Source organism: Mercenaria mercenaria, chromosome 16, assembly GCF_021730395.1.
Source record: "Mercenaria mercenaria strain notata chromosome 16, MADL_Memer_1, whole genome shotgun sequence".
Taxonomy (NCBI): domain Eukaryota; kingdom Metazoa; phylum Mollusca; class Bivalvia; order Venerida; family Veneridae; genus Mercenaria; species Mercenaria mercenaria.
The window spans coordinates 34,314,975-34,331,030 of NC_069376.1; the positions used below are offsets into that span (position 1 = coordinate 34,314,975).

A 16,056-nucleotide genomic window follows, 5' to 3' on the forward strand; every position below is an offset into this window, starting at 1 on the left:
CCCAATATTAATGAAACTTGGTCAGAGTGTTATCCTTAATAAAGTCTTGGACGAGTTTGATATTGGGTCATCTGGGGTCAAAATCTAGGTCACCAGGTCAAATCAAAGGAAAAGCTTTTTAACAATGTAGATGCCGCATTTATGACTATATCTTCATGAAACTTGGTCAGAATGTTAAACTTGATGATCCTAAGGTCAGTTTCGAATCTGGGTCATGTAGGATCAAAAACTAGGTCACCCGGTCAAATCAAAGGAAAAGCTAATTAACACTGTAGAGGCCACATTTATGACCGTATCTTAATGTAACTTGGTCAGAATGTTTATCTTGGTGATCTTTAGGTCAAGTTTAAATCTGGGTCAGCTGGGATCAAAGACTAGGTCACTAGGTTAAATCAAAGGAAAAGCTTGTTAACACTCTAGAGGCCACATTTATGACTATATCTTCATGAAACTTAGTCAGAATGTTAAACTTGATGATCTTTAGGTCAGATTCAAATCTGGGTCATGTTGGGTCAAAAACTAGGTCACGGGGTCAAATCAAAGGAAAAGCTTGTTAACATTCTAGAGGCCACATTTATGACTGTATCTTCATGAAACTTAGTCAGAATGTTAAACTTGATGATCTTTAGGTCGAGTTCGAATCTGGGTCATGTTGGGTCAAAAACTAGGTCACGGGATCAAATCAAAGGAAAAGCTTGTTAACACTCTAGAGGCCACATTTATGACTGTATCTTCATGAAACTTAGTCAGAATGTTAATCTTGATGATCTTTAGGTCAAGTTCGAATCTGGGTCATGTCGGGTCAGAAACTAGGTCACGGGGTCAAATCAAAGGAATAGCTAGTTAACACTTTAGAGGCCACATTTATGACCATATCTTAATGAAACTTGGTCAGAATGTTAATCTTGTTGATCTTCAGGTCAATAGGTCAGGTGAGCGATACAGGGCCTTCATGGCCCTCTTGTTTTTTTTTTTAATAAACTGTTTTGCTATGTGTATAAGACAGTTGAATCATGGGATAATAACTTTTCTGCCATTTATAAAATGGATGATGTATATAATGAAAATCATGTTAAGTTCATGAAATTTGGAAAAGGTATGGATCTTAAAGGTCTTGGCTTCATTTATGTTTTATATCTAATATGATTTACTTTTTTTCTCTTTTTTTCTTTTTTGAAAAATAATTCTGTGTGGAATTAAATGTCGAACAATTTTACGCTATTCTGTTTTGATCTTGTATTTCTTGTTGTATTTTCTCGCTATTCAACACTAAACATTAAATTTTGTGCCCGCTGTAAGCATGTCATTGTGGAAAATTTTCATTAAAATTCGCAACTTTGAAGATTTCCATGATAGATGTATTAGATGATTTTGCTAAAAAAAAAATAGTAATAATTACAGTTGAAACCCGGTATCTCAAACTTGTTGTTTCGAAATTTCAGCTTTCTTTAAGACATTTTAAAGTCGTGTCAAATAAGTTGAATTTCGATTACAATGTAGTTTGAAGTAAAATGCAAGATCCATTCTTATTCAAGATACCAAGTTTCAACTGACTGTGATAGCATAAAAAAATTTGTCTTTGATAAAATTTTAAACATTCTGTTCTTCGAATTGCCAAGTTTTTAGGTTTTTTTTTCTGTATTATGATTTTATTCGACAAAATGTTCTGTTTGTCATTTTAGATAAATGTTTGTGATAATCCCAAAGAACTTACATATTTATGAATCTCCAGTTGTTATAAAGGGAAATTCTGTTTGGATAGGCTTGGCAGGCTGCTTATTTCACAAATGAGCCGCACCACGAGAAAACAAACTTAGTGTGTTTGCGACCAGCATGGATCCAGACCAGCCTGCGCATCTGCTTAGTCTGGTCAGGATCCATGCTGTTTGCTAATGCTTTCTCCATTTGCAATAGGCTTTGAAAGTGAACAGCATGGATCCTGACCAGACTGCGCTGATGTGCAGGCTGTTCGGGATCCATGTTGGTTGCACACGCATTATGTTGGTTTTCTCATGGCGCGGCTCAAATACTGTTTATAAAATTTAGGTACACACTCTCGGAAGCAAGCATTTTCTAACTTTTACTAAAATTTGTAACTGACCAATGATTAGCAGTGTTTTAAGACTGTTTCTTTGCTGTTTTATAATGATGATTGTAATAAACTGAGCCTATTGTACATCAACGTTCTAATGCTTAAAATTCAGACTTGCCCATGACAGCTGTAAATTTGCAGAAATTGGTCACATTCGAAGATAATGGTTATATACATATTTCAGACCTTAAATATTATGGACTTAACTCAGTCTAAAAGGCATTGTTAAACACCAGTCACCACATTAAAATTATTTCCTATTAAAATGCATGCATACGTATGCTAGTAATGTATTATCACATGACATTGTTTGAAAATGTTAAGATTACTAGCATATACATTACAATCACAGAAGTTAATTAAATATTATTATTAAGCCTTATCATGCTGTACACAATTGATCCTGCCTTTGCGACCAGTGTAGATCGTGATCAGCCTGCACATCCGTGCAGTCTGATCTTGATCTGCACTGGTCGCCATTCAGTCAGTATTGTTTTTGGTAAAAACTTTTTAACAGTTAATGGTACTGTCCAAATTGAAAGATGGACGAGTTCATTATAGAAATTTAGCAAGGTAAGGGTTAAAATGTTAAATTGAGGGGTCTTTGATGCCTCTTTTTTATGGCAATTCAGCATGCAGTGTTTGTAACCCTTATATATACTTCATGACTTTCTTCATAGTTATTCATTGGTATGCATATTTTGTCGCTTCTTTCAGATTTCATGTAGATATTAATTTTGCTTTTCGTCATTTCATTCAGATTTTCAGATTTTAAATCTTTGTGCTACTTAACTTTCCATTGTTATTGTATGTTGTTTATGAAAAGTTATTGTACAGTGAAAATAAAAGGTCGTCACATAAAACAAAGATGTTCGTTCAATATTAACCCTTATATGCTGGACACGATTGATTCTGCCTTTGTGACCTGTGTAGATCATGATCTGCAGTGTTCGCCATTCAGCCAGTATATAATTTTGGTAAACACCCCTATTAACAGTTAATGGTACTGTCCAAATTGGAAAATGGACACATTAGCAGGTTAATGGTTAACTTGTCCAAAGACTTGCATCCAGGAAAGTGTGTTGGAATCTCCGGCGAAGAGTATGTTCATCTTTGTGATTGACTGGAGGCGTGCGGCACGTCTGTGGGCTTCCGTGCCTTGCTTGTAAATCGGAAGTTATTTTGAGAGAGGAGATTCTCTCTTACAAGGAACAATGATAAGACCGGTGTAATGAAGTATTTCGACCCCCATAGAATAATGACCCCCCGGTCATTATTCTATAGAAAAAGTGACCCCCCGGTCATAGTATTATGACCTCCAGATCATAGTACTATGACTCCCCCACGTGAAGTAAACTGAACCTCATGAAGAATATTGACTCCCATAAAAAAACGACCCCCGGTCATTTGGTCAAATTTAGTGATAACTCATGTATCTAAAGCCTAATTGCTGCATTTTATGCCCCCACTCGAGGGAGGGGGCATATAGATCTGCCCTTGTCCATCCGTCCGTCCTTCCGTTTGACCATTAGCCCCAGATACCATGACTTGACACAGAAATCAGAGCACTCCGCAACGGGAAAAGGGATTCTATTTCTAGACGCTGTATATTGGTGTATACATTTTTTTTTCAAGAAAATAACAATTCACAATACGTTAACAGAACACACCAGTGTCAATAATCCCTGCAAACTTCGGTATGAAGTAATTCTTCAGAAGAAAACTGCACACGAAACTGCTAGCATAGAACTTAGTATTAATAGAAGTTGCAATACTTAGCAGTGGCAGTAAAGTACGGTAGCGGCAACAATAGAAAGTAGTAGTAGTAGTAGTAGTAGTAGTAGTGGCAGTGGTAGTGGCAGTTGCAGTTGCAGTTGCAATAGCAACAGCAGCAGCAGCAATAGCAGCAGCAGAGGAATAAGTGACAGCAACAACAGCAGCAGGAGAAGAAGAGGTAGATGTGCAAGACGTATTAGTGGAAGCAGGTATAGTAGTAGCTGTAGTAGTAGTAGTAGAAGAAGAAGAAGTACATGTAGTAATAGTAATAGAAGTAGCGGCACCAGTAGTAGTAGTACAATCAAAATGTTAACTATTGGCAATGGAGGGGATTAGGGTTGTAGATCTAGTAAAATTGTCCGTTAGGTTTGGTGGGGACCACTTTTTAATAGATATTATAGTCGAAAGTCTTTTTAGGAGCCGGTGTTAAACACGGAAAGAGTAACTTTTTTAAATAGAATAATGTCCGGGAATCGATATTGTATGAGAGTTTGAATTTAGTAATTTCGGCAGTGAGTATTTTACATGGAAGGAGTCACTTTTTCTATAGAATAATAACCGGGGTCGTTATTCTATGAGATTCGAAGGGAGCCATCTTTAGGGAGTCAGTATTTTACATGGAGGGGTCAGTTTTTCTATAGAATAATGACCGGGGGGTCGTTATTCTATAGAGTTTTCAAAGGGAGTCAGTTTTTTATAAGGGGAGTCAATATTTTACAGGAAAGGAGTCACATTTTCTATAGAATAATGACCGGGGGGTCGTTATTATATGGGAGTCGAAATACTTCATTACACCGGCCGTCTGTTTGTTTATTTTGGGTTTAACGCTTTTTTTCAACAGTATTTCAGTTATGTAACTCTGGCAGTTAACCTAACCAGTGTTCCTGGATTCTGTACAAGGACAAGCCTGTTCTCCGCAAGTAACTGCCAACTTCCCCAGATGAATCACGAGGTGGAGGACGAATGATTTCAGACGCGATGTCTTTTATCAAATCGTCACGGAGAACATACGACCCGCCCGCTCTCCCTATTGAGCTAAGCGGGCGGGTGATAAGACCGTCTGACCGCCATACATGATTGAAATGTTGTCACTTAAAAATCTGTATCTCCCATTGTCTTCATCAATGCCATTAATAAAACTAATGTAACAAACTATTGACTATTCGACAACCTTGCCGCATTAACTTTTATGAAAAGACGGTTAGTTAGAACTAATGGGCTGTGGTGCAATCATTCATAATGTAGCGTTACGTTACGGCATGTGCATGTGCGTCTGTCTGTCCTATTTCATGTCCGGAGTATAACTCTTAATTCTAACTCAAGGTATTGGCTTTACACTTCGGATATAGGTAGGTGGTGAAGAGACCATGTGCAGAGCGCATTATCTATGCCGGTAGGTCAGAGGTCAAGGTCATAAATGGAGGTCAAAGTTGTCCCTCGTATATCGTGTAGAGCATAACTTTATTACGGTTAAAGGTATTTACAATGTGCAGAGCGCATGAGGTTGGTAGATCAAAGTTAGTGGTCGCAAATGGAACAGAGCTTAATAACCATTCAAGGTACATTAGGTGAAAGGTCAAGGTCACAGTGAGGTTAAATCTGTTTTGTTGAGTATATCATAATAACCTCAGTCAGTATAGAGCCGATATCCACAGCGTATGTTGGTAAGTCAAAGATCAAGGACACAAAATGAGTTTAAATTGTCCTTTGTATTTTTTTTTTGTCCGGAGAACAACTTCAGAACTATTCCAAGTATAATTAATTTAAAGTTGGAATGTGGAGTGCAGCAATCCGCATTATTGCCCTCCTCCCCCACTGGAAAAAATGAAAAAAGTTCACTTATATTTTGTACCTTAATATTCAAGCCATGAGCTTGATTGGTAGGTTAAAGGTTACAGTCCGAAATTGAGTTAAGATATTGATCCTGTCCTTTGCATTCTGTGTCTTAACCACAGCTTCAAAACGATTAAAGGTATTGACATTAAACTTGAAATACAGATGATGGGTGGGGATGAGAAGAATTGAAAAGTGCAACAATTAGTTCTAGTTTCTTGTGCCTTAGTATTCCATTACGTTACAGCACAAAACTTTCAACTAAATTTCACTTCCTCCACGATCTAGAAATCTTCGGGCATATATATTGCCTTTCACCTCCACCCTCCCCCTCCGCTTTGAGGAGTTCTTGGTTATTTCGTAATTTGCTCCTCACATAAATTGGTACTATTTCTTTGAAATCCTTAGATTGTACAAATCTGGGCAGAATATAATATGGCCAAACGTCAACTTCCGTATTGAATCAGCCCTAATTTCACCACTTTCAGAAGTGATCACATAAAGTGGACCGCTTCCTCTGCAAACAGATCTTAATTCATATATGTTAGGTAAAATTATTTCTGAGTTGAACTTAATTGCCCGTTTACTGAAATATGGTTTTAAGTTGTTACAAAAAGAATAAAATCAATTCATCCTCTTGTTTCTTTACGCTTTGCGTTAATTACCACCTCCTCGGATCATCATCTTCAACAGCTGGAGGCGTGTACACGCACGCACGCGCACAAAATACTGAAATCTTCCGATACAAATGAAAATATGAAAACCATTGATATTTCTAAGTGTGCGTGTACACGTGCTTTACTTAATCTCTACACAAAATGAATAGAATCCGGCATTCTTTCGGCGTAACCATAGCTCAACCAGTACGTGACTTTCCGTAAAAAAACAACAAAAAAACAAAAACCAACAACAGACAATGCCGAAAATAGCATCGAGGGAATACGTAAAGTTTTGCCGATTGTCATTACGAGTCCATTACTTTAAAATGATTGAATGACAACATTTCTATTTATAGGACAGATTGTGAGAAATTTCTGAGCAATGCGCATTACGCTCAAAATTACTAGATTTGGAATGATATATGTTTCTGTCCCAAATCGAAAAGAATAGCTTTTTCGGCGCAACCGTATTATTTTTGTCCGAAAGTCGACACGCTCCAGACAACCAGTAAATACGTGTTTAATCTAGCTGCTGCAGTCGATTTAACACTTTGCAAACAGCTTGGAACCAATCAGACGCGCAATAAATCGGTGTTCGCGTCTGATCAGGTTCCAAGCTGTTTGCTACTCTGACAATATTTCTTCCAATTTTGGAGCAAATTGAATGAACTTTACAATTTTAGCAGACGACATTTCCAGCAGACGACAATTTATCTAGCATGCTAAAGGTTAAATGACATGTTATTTTCAGACTGTTACACTAACTTTGTAAGGCATCTTTTTATTGGATGATATCGTATGTAAAAGGGCAATGAAATACTGTTATGTTTTCAGACTTTCGCGAAAAGTGCTATTTCTAAATTACGTTAACAGCTCATGAACATCAACACAACTGTTTATGACTCGAAGCTGATATCGTCGGTGTGTGTCCAGCAATTTCGCTTTTTCTATCGATGAAACCAGTATTACTTTTTCTAGTATCATTGCAGACCACCATTAATTGATTTTGGCAGACTGTATACGGTACTTCTGTATTCGTCGGAATATACCGGTACTTTTCTTCATATTCAAAATAAAGTAAAATAGAAAGATAACAATAACAAATATATTTTTGGAAAGCAAAAATTATTAAAAAATATCTATTTTCTGTGAAACTATCTTATAGTGTTCAATATCAAATTGCATTATGACATGACTCCTGATATAAATCGCCGGTTCATAGTTTATGCAATCGACCAGTCTATAGTTCAATACTAAGTTTCAAATCTTGAAGAAAAAAAAAATGAAAAATTCATTTTGATGTCATTAATAAAACAGTTTAATGCCTTGTTGGTCAATAGTCAAAACTGTTGCCCGAGATCCGAAGTTTATTCAAATGGATTCGCTTCACCCCTTCCATGGACCGTTAATTAGGGCTAGCTACAAAATGACAAAAAAATTATTTGAACGACTTCTTTTCACGAACAAGGTGATGGCATTTTACAAAACTTGGCCCATAGCGTCATTGTATGGTCCGCTTTCATAAGAATATTTCCGTGGAACTCCCAGCTTCTTATAAGGAAGCTCGGCTATGCTAACCGGGAAACACGGCTGTTGGCACCATGCTAATAAATAGGTCAATCAGAACAAGTAATTGTTACAAATTTCAAAACTTTATTTCATCAGCAAAGGTTATTCTATTTGTTCTTTTTTGTTGTTGTTATTACGATATCAAAAATCAATGACTTTTTTTTGTTAAAGAAATTTAGTCTTTAGACCAAAGAAGCTCGACCGACTTCCCGCTGCCATGGTAGAACAATGTAATTTATCGACTGAATGAACATGGTCACGTGATAATTTTCGTACTGTTTGAATGCTAGTGTTGGGATGTAAGAAAATTAATATTTCAAACAAAAAAAGTAAAGTCCATAAAAACTTCTTTTTCTTTCTCTAGAAAATGTAAATAAATCCCACAATTTAATACTTTTTAATAGAAACACTAACGTCTGAAAGAAGTGTGTGTCCGCCTTTCTGAATAGCAACACTACTGGTCGTCATCTTTAAACTTGTTTTACACGTTTGAGAAAACACAAGAAATAATTCTAAATTGTAAATGCAAATCTAAGTTTGAATTTTGCATGTAGTGCACAATTTTGTATACATCTGTCAAAACTGTTTGATATTTCTGAACGCGAATTTTGTGAATTTTTTTTTCCGAATCTAATATCGTCCGTATACTGGTGACTAATCATAGAGAGATTTATTTTTCCGTGGAATGAGTGATTCTTTTTAAAAGCCCCATCTATTAAGTATAGAACAATCTACGGTACCTCGGATGAAAGTCTGAAGCATAGGGGTAGAGAGCTCAATACTGTGAACTAATTATAGAGGAATTAATTTTTCGTGGATTGAGTGGTTGCGTCAATCCCCGACTTTAAAAAAAATCCCATCTATATATTAGTATAGGTACTTCAGATGTAAATCTGAACATAGGGGTAGAGAGCTCAATACTGTGGAAGTCTGAAGCATAGGGGTAGAGAGCTCAATACTGTGGAAGTCTGAAGCATAGGGGTAAAGAGCTCAATACTGTAAATTTTAAGCATAGGGGTAGAGAGCTCAATACTGTGGAAGTCTGAAACATAGGGGTAGAGAGCTCAATACTGTGGAAGTCTGAAGCATAGGTGTAGAGAGCTCAATACTGTGGAAGTCTGAAGCATAGGGGTAAAGAGCTCAATACTGTAAATTTTAAGCATAGGGGTAGAGAGCTCAATACTGTGGACTAATTATAGAGGGATTAATTTTTCGTGGATTGAGTGGTTGCGTCAATCCCCGACTTAAAAAAAAATCCCTTCTATATATTAGTATAGGTACTTCAGATGTAAGTCTGAAACATAGGGGTAGAGAGCTCAATACTGTTATGCAGCAAAACTACAATGTTTGTTTTGGTATTATGCGTATATAACATGTGACCAGAGTATTGCAAATCCAGTCAGTTGACATTCTAAAACTAAAAAAAAATTCTGTGACAGGAAAAATAACTGGAATCCTTTTTTTGCAGAAGATACATTTGTAGCATTTATACATCCGTAATATGTTGTTGACTTTATGATGACCTTTATGTCAAAAAGAATTTACAAATATTTATATTGCATGAATAGATGGAAATATGTGGTCACCTTTAAAACATTCTTCTTTTTCTAACTACAATAAGTTTAATTTATGAAAAAACTGAATAAAATCAATTTACGAAAAGCTAATAAAAAATGTTATCACGTGACCAGTTTTTACGGAAGGTCTACCATTTTGGCGGGAGTCGGTCGGCTTGCTACTTAGAAATTGAACAATGCATCATCAGGGTCTTCGGCGGTAGGAGACCCGTTCGGTCTGCCTTTGGCGGATGGTTTGACCCTGACATTGCGTAGTGGTGGCAGTGTGGATGGTGCTCGGAGCATTGGGGAGGAGCAGCGGCGATCTTCCTGCAGACGAGCTCGGTTTTTCTCTGCACCATACTGCTTGTATCTGATTGTAAGGTGTGCCTTTTGCTTGAAGTGATATTCCGATTCTGTTTTCCTTTCTTGACATTCGGCTCTGAAATTGAAAATTGATTACATGCTCTATATGTAGGCCTATATTGAGTTTAGTATAGCGTTAAATCGAATCGATGCTGATCAAATCTTTCAAATTATCTTTTTTTTCTTCTTTGCATGAAAACTGTCACTATCTGTGCTAGATCCTGAACATAGTTTTGTTTTATTTCGGTTAACTTTTCTTGGACTAAGAAGCAGAATATATATTACATTGTATTTAAGATACTTCTTATTCAAGTTACTTTAACAATGAAAACGCATGCATACTTTGTTCTTAACATGATTACAGTATGGTTCAACTAAATATCTTTGTTCTCAAATCTTCCTGGTAAATTACAAGACCATTTATTTGGGCAATTATGATGTCACATTAACTAGTGTTCTTATAAAACCTTGTTATTTTAACATTTTGCTGAAATAAAAAGAAACTTACATTTTCCTGTCAATTTCTTTGGCAGACTCTTTCTTCTTTGTAATTTCTTCCATTCTTTTCTGCTCAGCTAGTCTCAATTTCTCGTCCATACCTTGCATGATCTTAAGATAAATAAATTATATAAAAAGTCATGAAAAACTCTTTAAGTGAACATCAGAAGATAAAATAAAAAGACTTAAAGAGCAACGTATACTGTGACGCAATAATCGGTATTTTTATAAGAAAAAATGGTTCCAAGCTTTTTTTTATGGACAGACAATTTTCACTGGAACATTCTTGTGTTACTTTCCACACAAAAACATTTGAAAACAAAAATCAGTATGATGAAATAAAAACACATCACATTTAGTGTGCTGCTGGCATGTTAAGGAATGTATCCTGAAACTAAACGGATCCAGCTGAAAGTTGCACAATGGATTCAGCTGGAAATCGCACAATGGATAGCAGGAAATTGCACAGTGAATTCAGCTGAAAACTGCACAGTGGATTCAGCTGAAAACTGCACAGTGGATTCAGCTGGGAATAGCACAATGGATTCAGCTGGAAATTGCACAATGGATTCAGCTGGAAATTGCACAGTGGACTCAGCTGAAAGTGACATTTGGACCCGGTTGAAAGTTAAATATGGATCCGGCGATGACTTGAGTCAAAATTGTTTAGTTATCATTGTAAGGTCGATATAGAAGTTTAAAAATACCCTATAGATAACATCCTATAATGAAAATTTCAAAAATGTTAAAGGCATTTGAAACTAAATGTCCCTAAATTAAACGTACATGGACAGTGAATTCTTATTCTTTTTGTTTGGTTTATTATTGACATAATTACAATTTCACAGTTTTATAAATGTACAAACATAGAGAATTGAGTAGGAAGCTATAAGCTTTTATTAGAAACTCTCTCCCTTATAATTCTTTTTGTTTGCTAACTTAACTCAACATTGTTGTTATTTCTGTGTTTGTTTGGTGTGTGTGGTGGTGGGGGGGGGGGGGGGGGGGGGGGGGGGTCATGGAGTCCATTTAGTATTTTTTAATAAAGAGTTCCACTTTTCCCCTTTAGCCATTTTAAACATTTTATTACCTCCCAGAAGAAAACTCATTCAGTTGTTTGGTTGCGTTCTGTGCTTCCAAGGGATCTCCTAGTCAAATATATGATATGCATTACTTACAAATAAAATTGAAATTTTTGTATAACTTTTAACTCACTTGTAACTAGAATAATGGTCAAGTATTGTGCGATATAAATTTTTAATACTTACGGGTCCTGGGTGTTGCTTGATTGGTGGCAGAACAGCCTTCCTCATTGGTCTACTGTCGACCTGCACTGTGAATGCCATGCCTCCTTTTGCCCGCTTGTGCTCGTACTCAACTAGATTGAAACATAATATGATAATTAACCTTTAGCCTGCTAAATTTCTTAAATGGACTCGTCTGACTTGTCTATCATTCCATTTGCGCAGTACCATTTACCTTTTGAAGTGATGTTCACTGAAAATTTACTGACTGAATAGCGAACAGTGCAGATCATGATCAGACTGCGCGGATGACAGGCTGATCTTTGTCTGCACTGGTTGCAAAGGTAGAATCACTTGCCACCAGAAGGCTAAGAGTTAAGAAATAATCGTTTAAGCATGTATGCTTACTGATTCCCATGTTTGGGCTAAACCCTTGAAGGTAAACTACATCAGACTAGCCATACCTAATGATTCGGCAGGGGTCTGAGACCTTGCTTCAATGGCTTTTCTTTTCTTTTCTCTTCTTCGCTCTTTCCTTTTGGCAAGCCAAGAAGCGACAAACCCAAATAGGCACGGAAGCTTTCGTTTCTTCTTCTTTTCCTTTGTATCTGTCTGTCCAATGTCCACAACTTCTTCATCTTCTTGTGGATTCTCGTTACTTTTCTTGTCGTTGGATTGCTTTGCTTCATCCGTCTCGGCTGCTTTAAGTTTAGCCTTGTTCTTTTTCTGTACAATATTTATGACATTTATAGTTTATAGTTTTAGTTCTGTACCTTTTTACATGTATTTGTGATTTGGTATGGATTTAATTTCTAGTGCTGTTCCGTCCAAAAGTTCAATATAAAATGTGTATTCTAGAGTAAATTGTGATTTATGTTCTACGCCTAACTTATTAAGGACACACTTGGCAGTCTTTGACGTGATTATTTTCAGATTCCAGGTTTATGATTTATGGAAATCATGAAATTTACAGAACATCAGGGTTGATAGAAATCATGTAATCTACAGAACATCCAAGTTTAAATATGAAACCTACAGAACATCTAGGCTTATAGAAATAATGAACATTCAGGTTTATGGAAATTATGAAATACGCAAAATCATGAAATCTACAGAACACTCAGGTTTATTTAAATCATGAAATCTACAGAACATCCAAGTTTACAGAAATCATGAAATCTACAGAACATCCAGGTTTATAGAAATCATGAAATCTACAGAACATCCAATGAATTCTGCAAGAAGTTCCAAGTTTACAGAAATCATGAAATCGGGAAATCGGCTTTATTTGCTTCCCCTGTGTGTCTTAGGTTTTTTTGTTTGTTTTTCTGTTTGTTTTTTTTTTTTTGTAGTATGCTTGCTTTGTCATCTGTAATGCATGTATTGGTATTGTATAATACCAATGGTTTTAAATGTAACTTCTAGTTCTGTGTGTGTAACCCTTTGTTTTCTTTTTTTTTAGTTTTAGTTATAGTATGCTACATGCTGGTGATGCAAATTTTTTCCTCAGCTGTTTTTAAGTAGTTTTTAAATGCCTGTTGTAAAATGTGACTCTTCTTATTAATTTTTGTGTAGTGTCAGCTAATCTTTTTTATGTTGCTTTAAATGTGTTCTAATCTGTATGTGGTAAATTGCTTTCCTTTTCCTTTTATTTGCTAGTACTTATGTGCTTTTTGTTTTAATATGCTGTAACATGTATGTGATAATTTGTGATTTGTTTATCAGTTGCTTTATTTGTCTTAATGTGCTTTAACATGTATGCTTTTTATTACAGCTGTTTTACTTATGTTTGGCTTATTTACATGTGTTTGTCGGAAAATAGCTTTAAGCTAGTGTTATATGTTTTATACTTATCCGACGTTAAATAAATCTTCTTGTATCTTGTATCTTGGGAAGAAAATCCAGGTTTATGATCATGAAATCGGCAAAAAAAGGAAGGTTCGTTGAAATCATGAAATCGGCAAAAATTTCCAGGTTTATGAAAATCATGAAATCAGCAAGGACAAAGGAAATTTATGGCAGATATGTCACAAACAGAATATGTATCTAAAGTCCACATGTACTTGTCCGTGAATTGATTTCAAAAATTGCATTATAAATATAGGACTGTGCCAACAACACATGTGAGATATAGAAGCAAATAATAAAATACCTTTTTCTTTTTCTTTCCCTTCTTTTTCTTGGTTTCATTCACTCCATCATTGGTGTCGCCACTGACATCTTTACTATCCACATCGTTATTGCCTTCATTTGTTTTAGTAACTTCATCGACTACGTTTCTCTTCATCTGTTCACCATTTTTGATCACGTTCATCATATTCTGTAGTCAGAAAATGAGTAAGCAATTAATAAACAGTAAACACAGGAACCTCATAGTGAGAAGGCTGATATCTACATTGAGCCGTGCCATGAGAAAACCAACATAGTGGCTTTGCGACCAGCATGAATCCAGACCAGCCTGCGCATCCGCGCAGTCTGGTCAGGATCCATGCAGTTCACTAACGGTTTCTCTAATTGCAGTAGGTTATAAAAGCGAACAGCATGGATCCTGGCCAGACTGCGCGGATCCGCAAGCTGGTCTGGATCCATGCTGGTCGCAAAGCCACTATGTTGGTTTTCTCATGGCGCGGCTCATATTGTACATCTTTTATTTTTACCAATTCTGGAAATGTCTGGTGTACACTTATTTAAAATTGAACATGTTGAAACATGCACATTATGAACATAAATAAAGACCGCCACACAGTGTACAGGATCATATTCAATACGTATGTATTCAAATTTCCATAGACAAACTAAAAGACGTAACACATAATATTTTCTAAAGTTTTTTGTCATCACATGACACAGCTTCTCGTTTTCGTTATCAATAAACAAATAAACAAATTAATTAATTAACAAACGAACGAACGAATGAAGAAAACAAGCACATGCATTAACAATCAAACAATAAATATATAAATTCATGAATAAATAGAATCTAAATAAAAAAATATCGACTTATCATCATGTTTACTATTATTATCTAAATAATCGCCAATTCACCTGCACATATTTCACCTCGTCTTCTTCTGTCTTAACTATCGTGGAATCGCTCCCGTCTTCAGAGGTGTTATCCATAATTGCGTTTCCAAGCAAACTGACCTTGCGCGATATTATTCCTCTAATATCAGGGGAAGCGCTGACGTTCTTCTCATCATATTTCATGATATGAGCCGTGTCGGCTGCGTCAACCGGCTTCACCTCAATAATCTTTGTCTTCTCTTTAAATTTTGGCATGTTTTGTCATTTTGGCTGTTGAATTCGCGCCCTATGTTTGTTGTAGCCACAGAGCTAACGTCTTGACGTCTTGGCAACGTGACGTCATGTGTTAACGTTCCGGATAGGCTAATTTTTATACGCATAAGTATTTTTTTCGACGTGTGCTATGACAATATATTTTGTTAAGATGCTCATATATGCATTAAAGCCTTGGATATTTTTAAATGTAAGAAGGCACGCGCTTTTTACTAAAATTTTTGTAAGGTAAAAATGCCTTAGCTTAGTATACATGTATAGATAAATAAAAGTTGGTTTAAGTATACTAGTAGCTTGGCAATCAGTCAACAATTAGGCATTTCTAGAAATATTAATTGACGCAGAAATTTCGATTGATTTCCAATATTACTACTTACCTACTAACATGATTACACAGCGGACACGCAAAGTCTGTGTACATACAGTGACGCCGATTGTCCATCACTAGCGACTCATAGTGTTTGCTAAGGGTGCATTGTCCAGTAAATTTACAGCTGACGGAGTGGTTTAAATAACTTGTGACGTGCTCCTAAACATGTAAAAACGCCCAAATCATATATGTTTTTGTTTCTTGTAAAGTACTCGAAAACTTTAAAATCACCAAAGCAAATTTTGATATTTATGCAATCTGACTGAAGTACATCTCCTATTACGCTACGCATAGGATCTGAGAACGACCTATTCATAGCCTCGTTCTGACGACCCTTTCGCTAGCCAATCAGAGCCTAACTTACAACATCTTGCAAATCTACCTGTAGCCTTGAATTTTGATATTTACAATTCTTATGTCTTAATGTGTCAGATAGCCGGCTATCTCAGTCGGTAGGCCACTTGCTTTGTAAGAGAGGGGTCCCGGGTTCGAGCCCTAGAATGTCTGCACATTTTTCTTACTCTTTAACATTCGAACAAGTCGTCTGATTGGATAAAATAAAAATAGCAATACTGGAAATCCAAAATATACAGAAGACGAATGTGAATGGGTCGTTCTCAGATCTTCGTTTAGAAGATCAAGTACTTTAGTCAGATTGGATATTTATGTATCTGTACAAAGAAGTATAAAATACACAGAATGGCAACTGGCTGTAATCTCGCGTGAGCTCGTGTCAGAGCGTGATTTGGCGTTATCTTACTAAAAACAAACATCGGCGAGCATGGAGTTACAATTT

General features: G+C 36.2%; 1 protein-coding gene across 1 annotated transcript; it reads right to left on the minus strand.

Moving 5' to 3' along the window:
- Positions 1 to 8,968: 8,968 nt before the first annotated feature.
- On the minus strand, positions 8,969 to 14,948 carry LOC123540464 (uncharacterized). Its single transcript, XM_045325540.2, has 6 exons — positions 14,639 to 14,948; positions 13,746 to 13,913; positions 12,058 to 12,319; positions 11,618 to 11,727; positions 10,360 to 10,460; positions 8,969 to 9,927 (listed from the first exon to the last, which is right to left on the minus strand). Exons 1-6 carry the CDS (start codon positions 14,870 to 14,872, stop codon positions 9,669 to 9,671), a joined length of 1,134 nt encoding a protein of 377 aa, XP_045181475.2. The 5' UTR covers positions 14,873 to 14,948; the 3' UTR covers positions 8,969 to 9,668.
- Between the last annotated feature and the right edge of the window lie 1,108 nt (positions 14,949 to 16,056).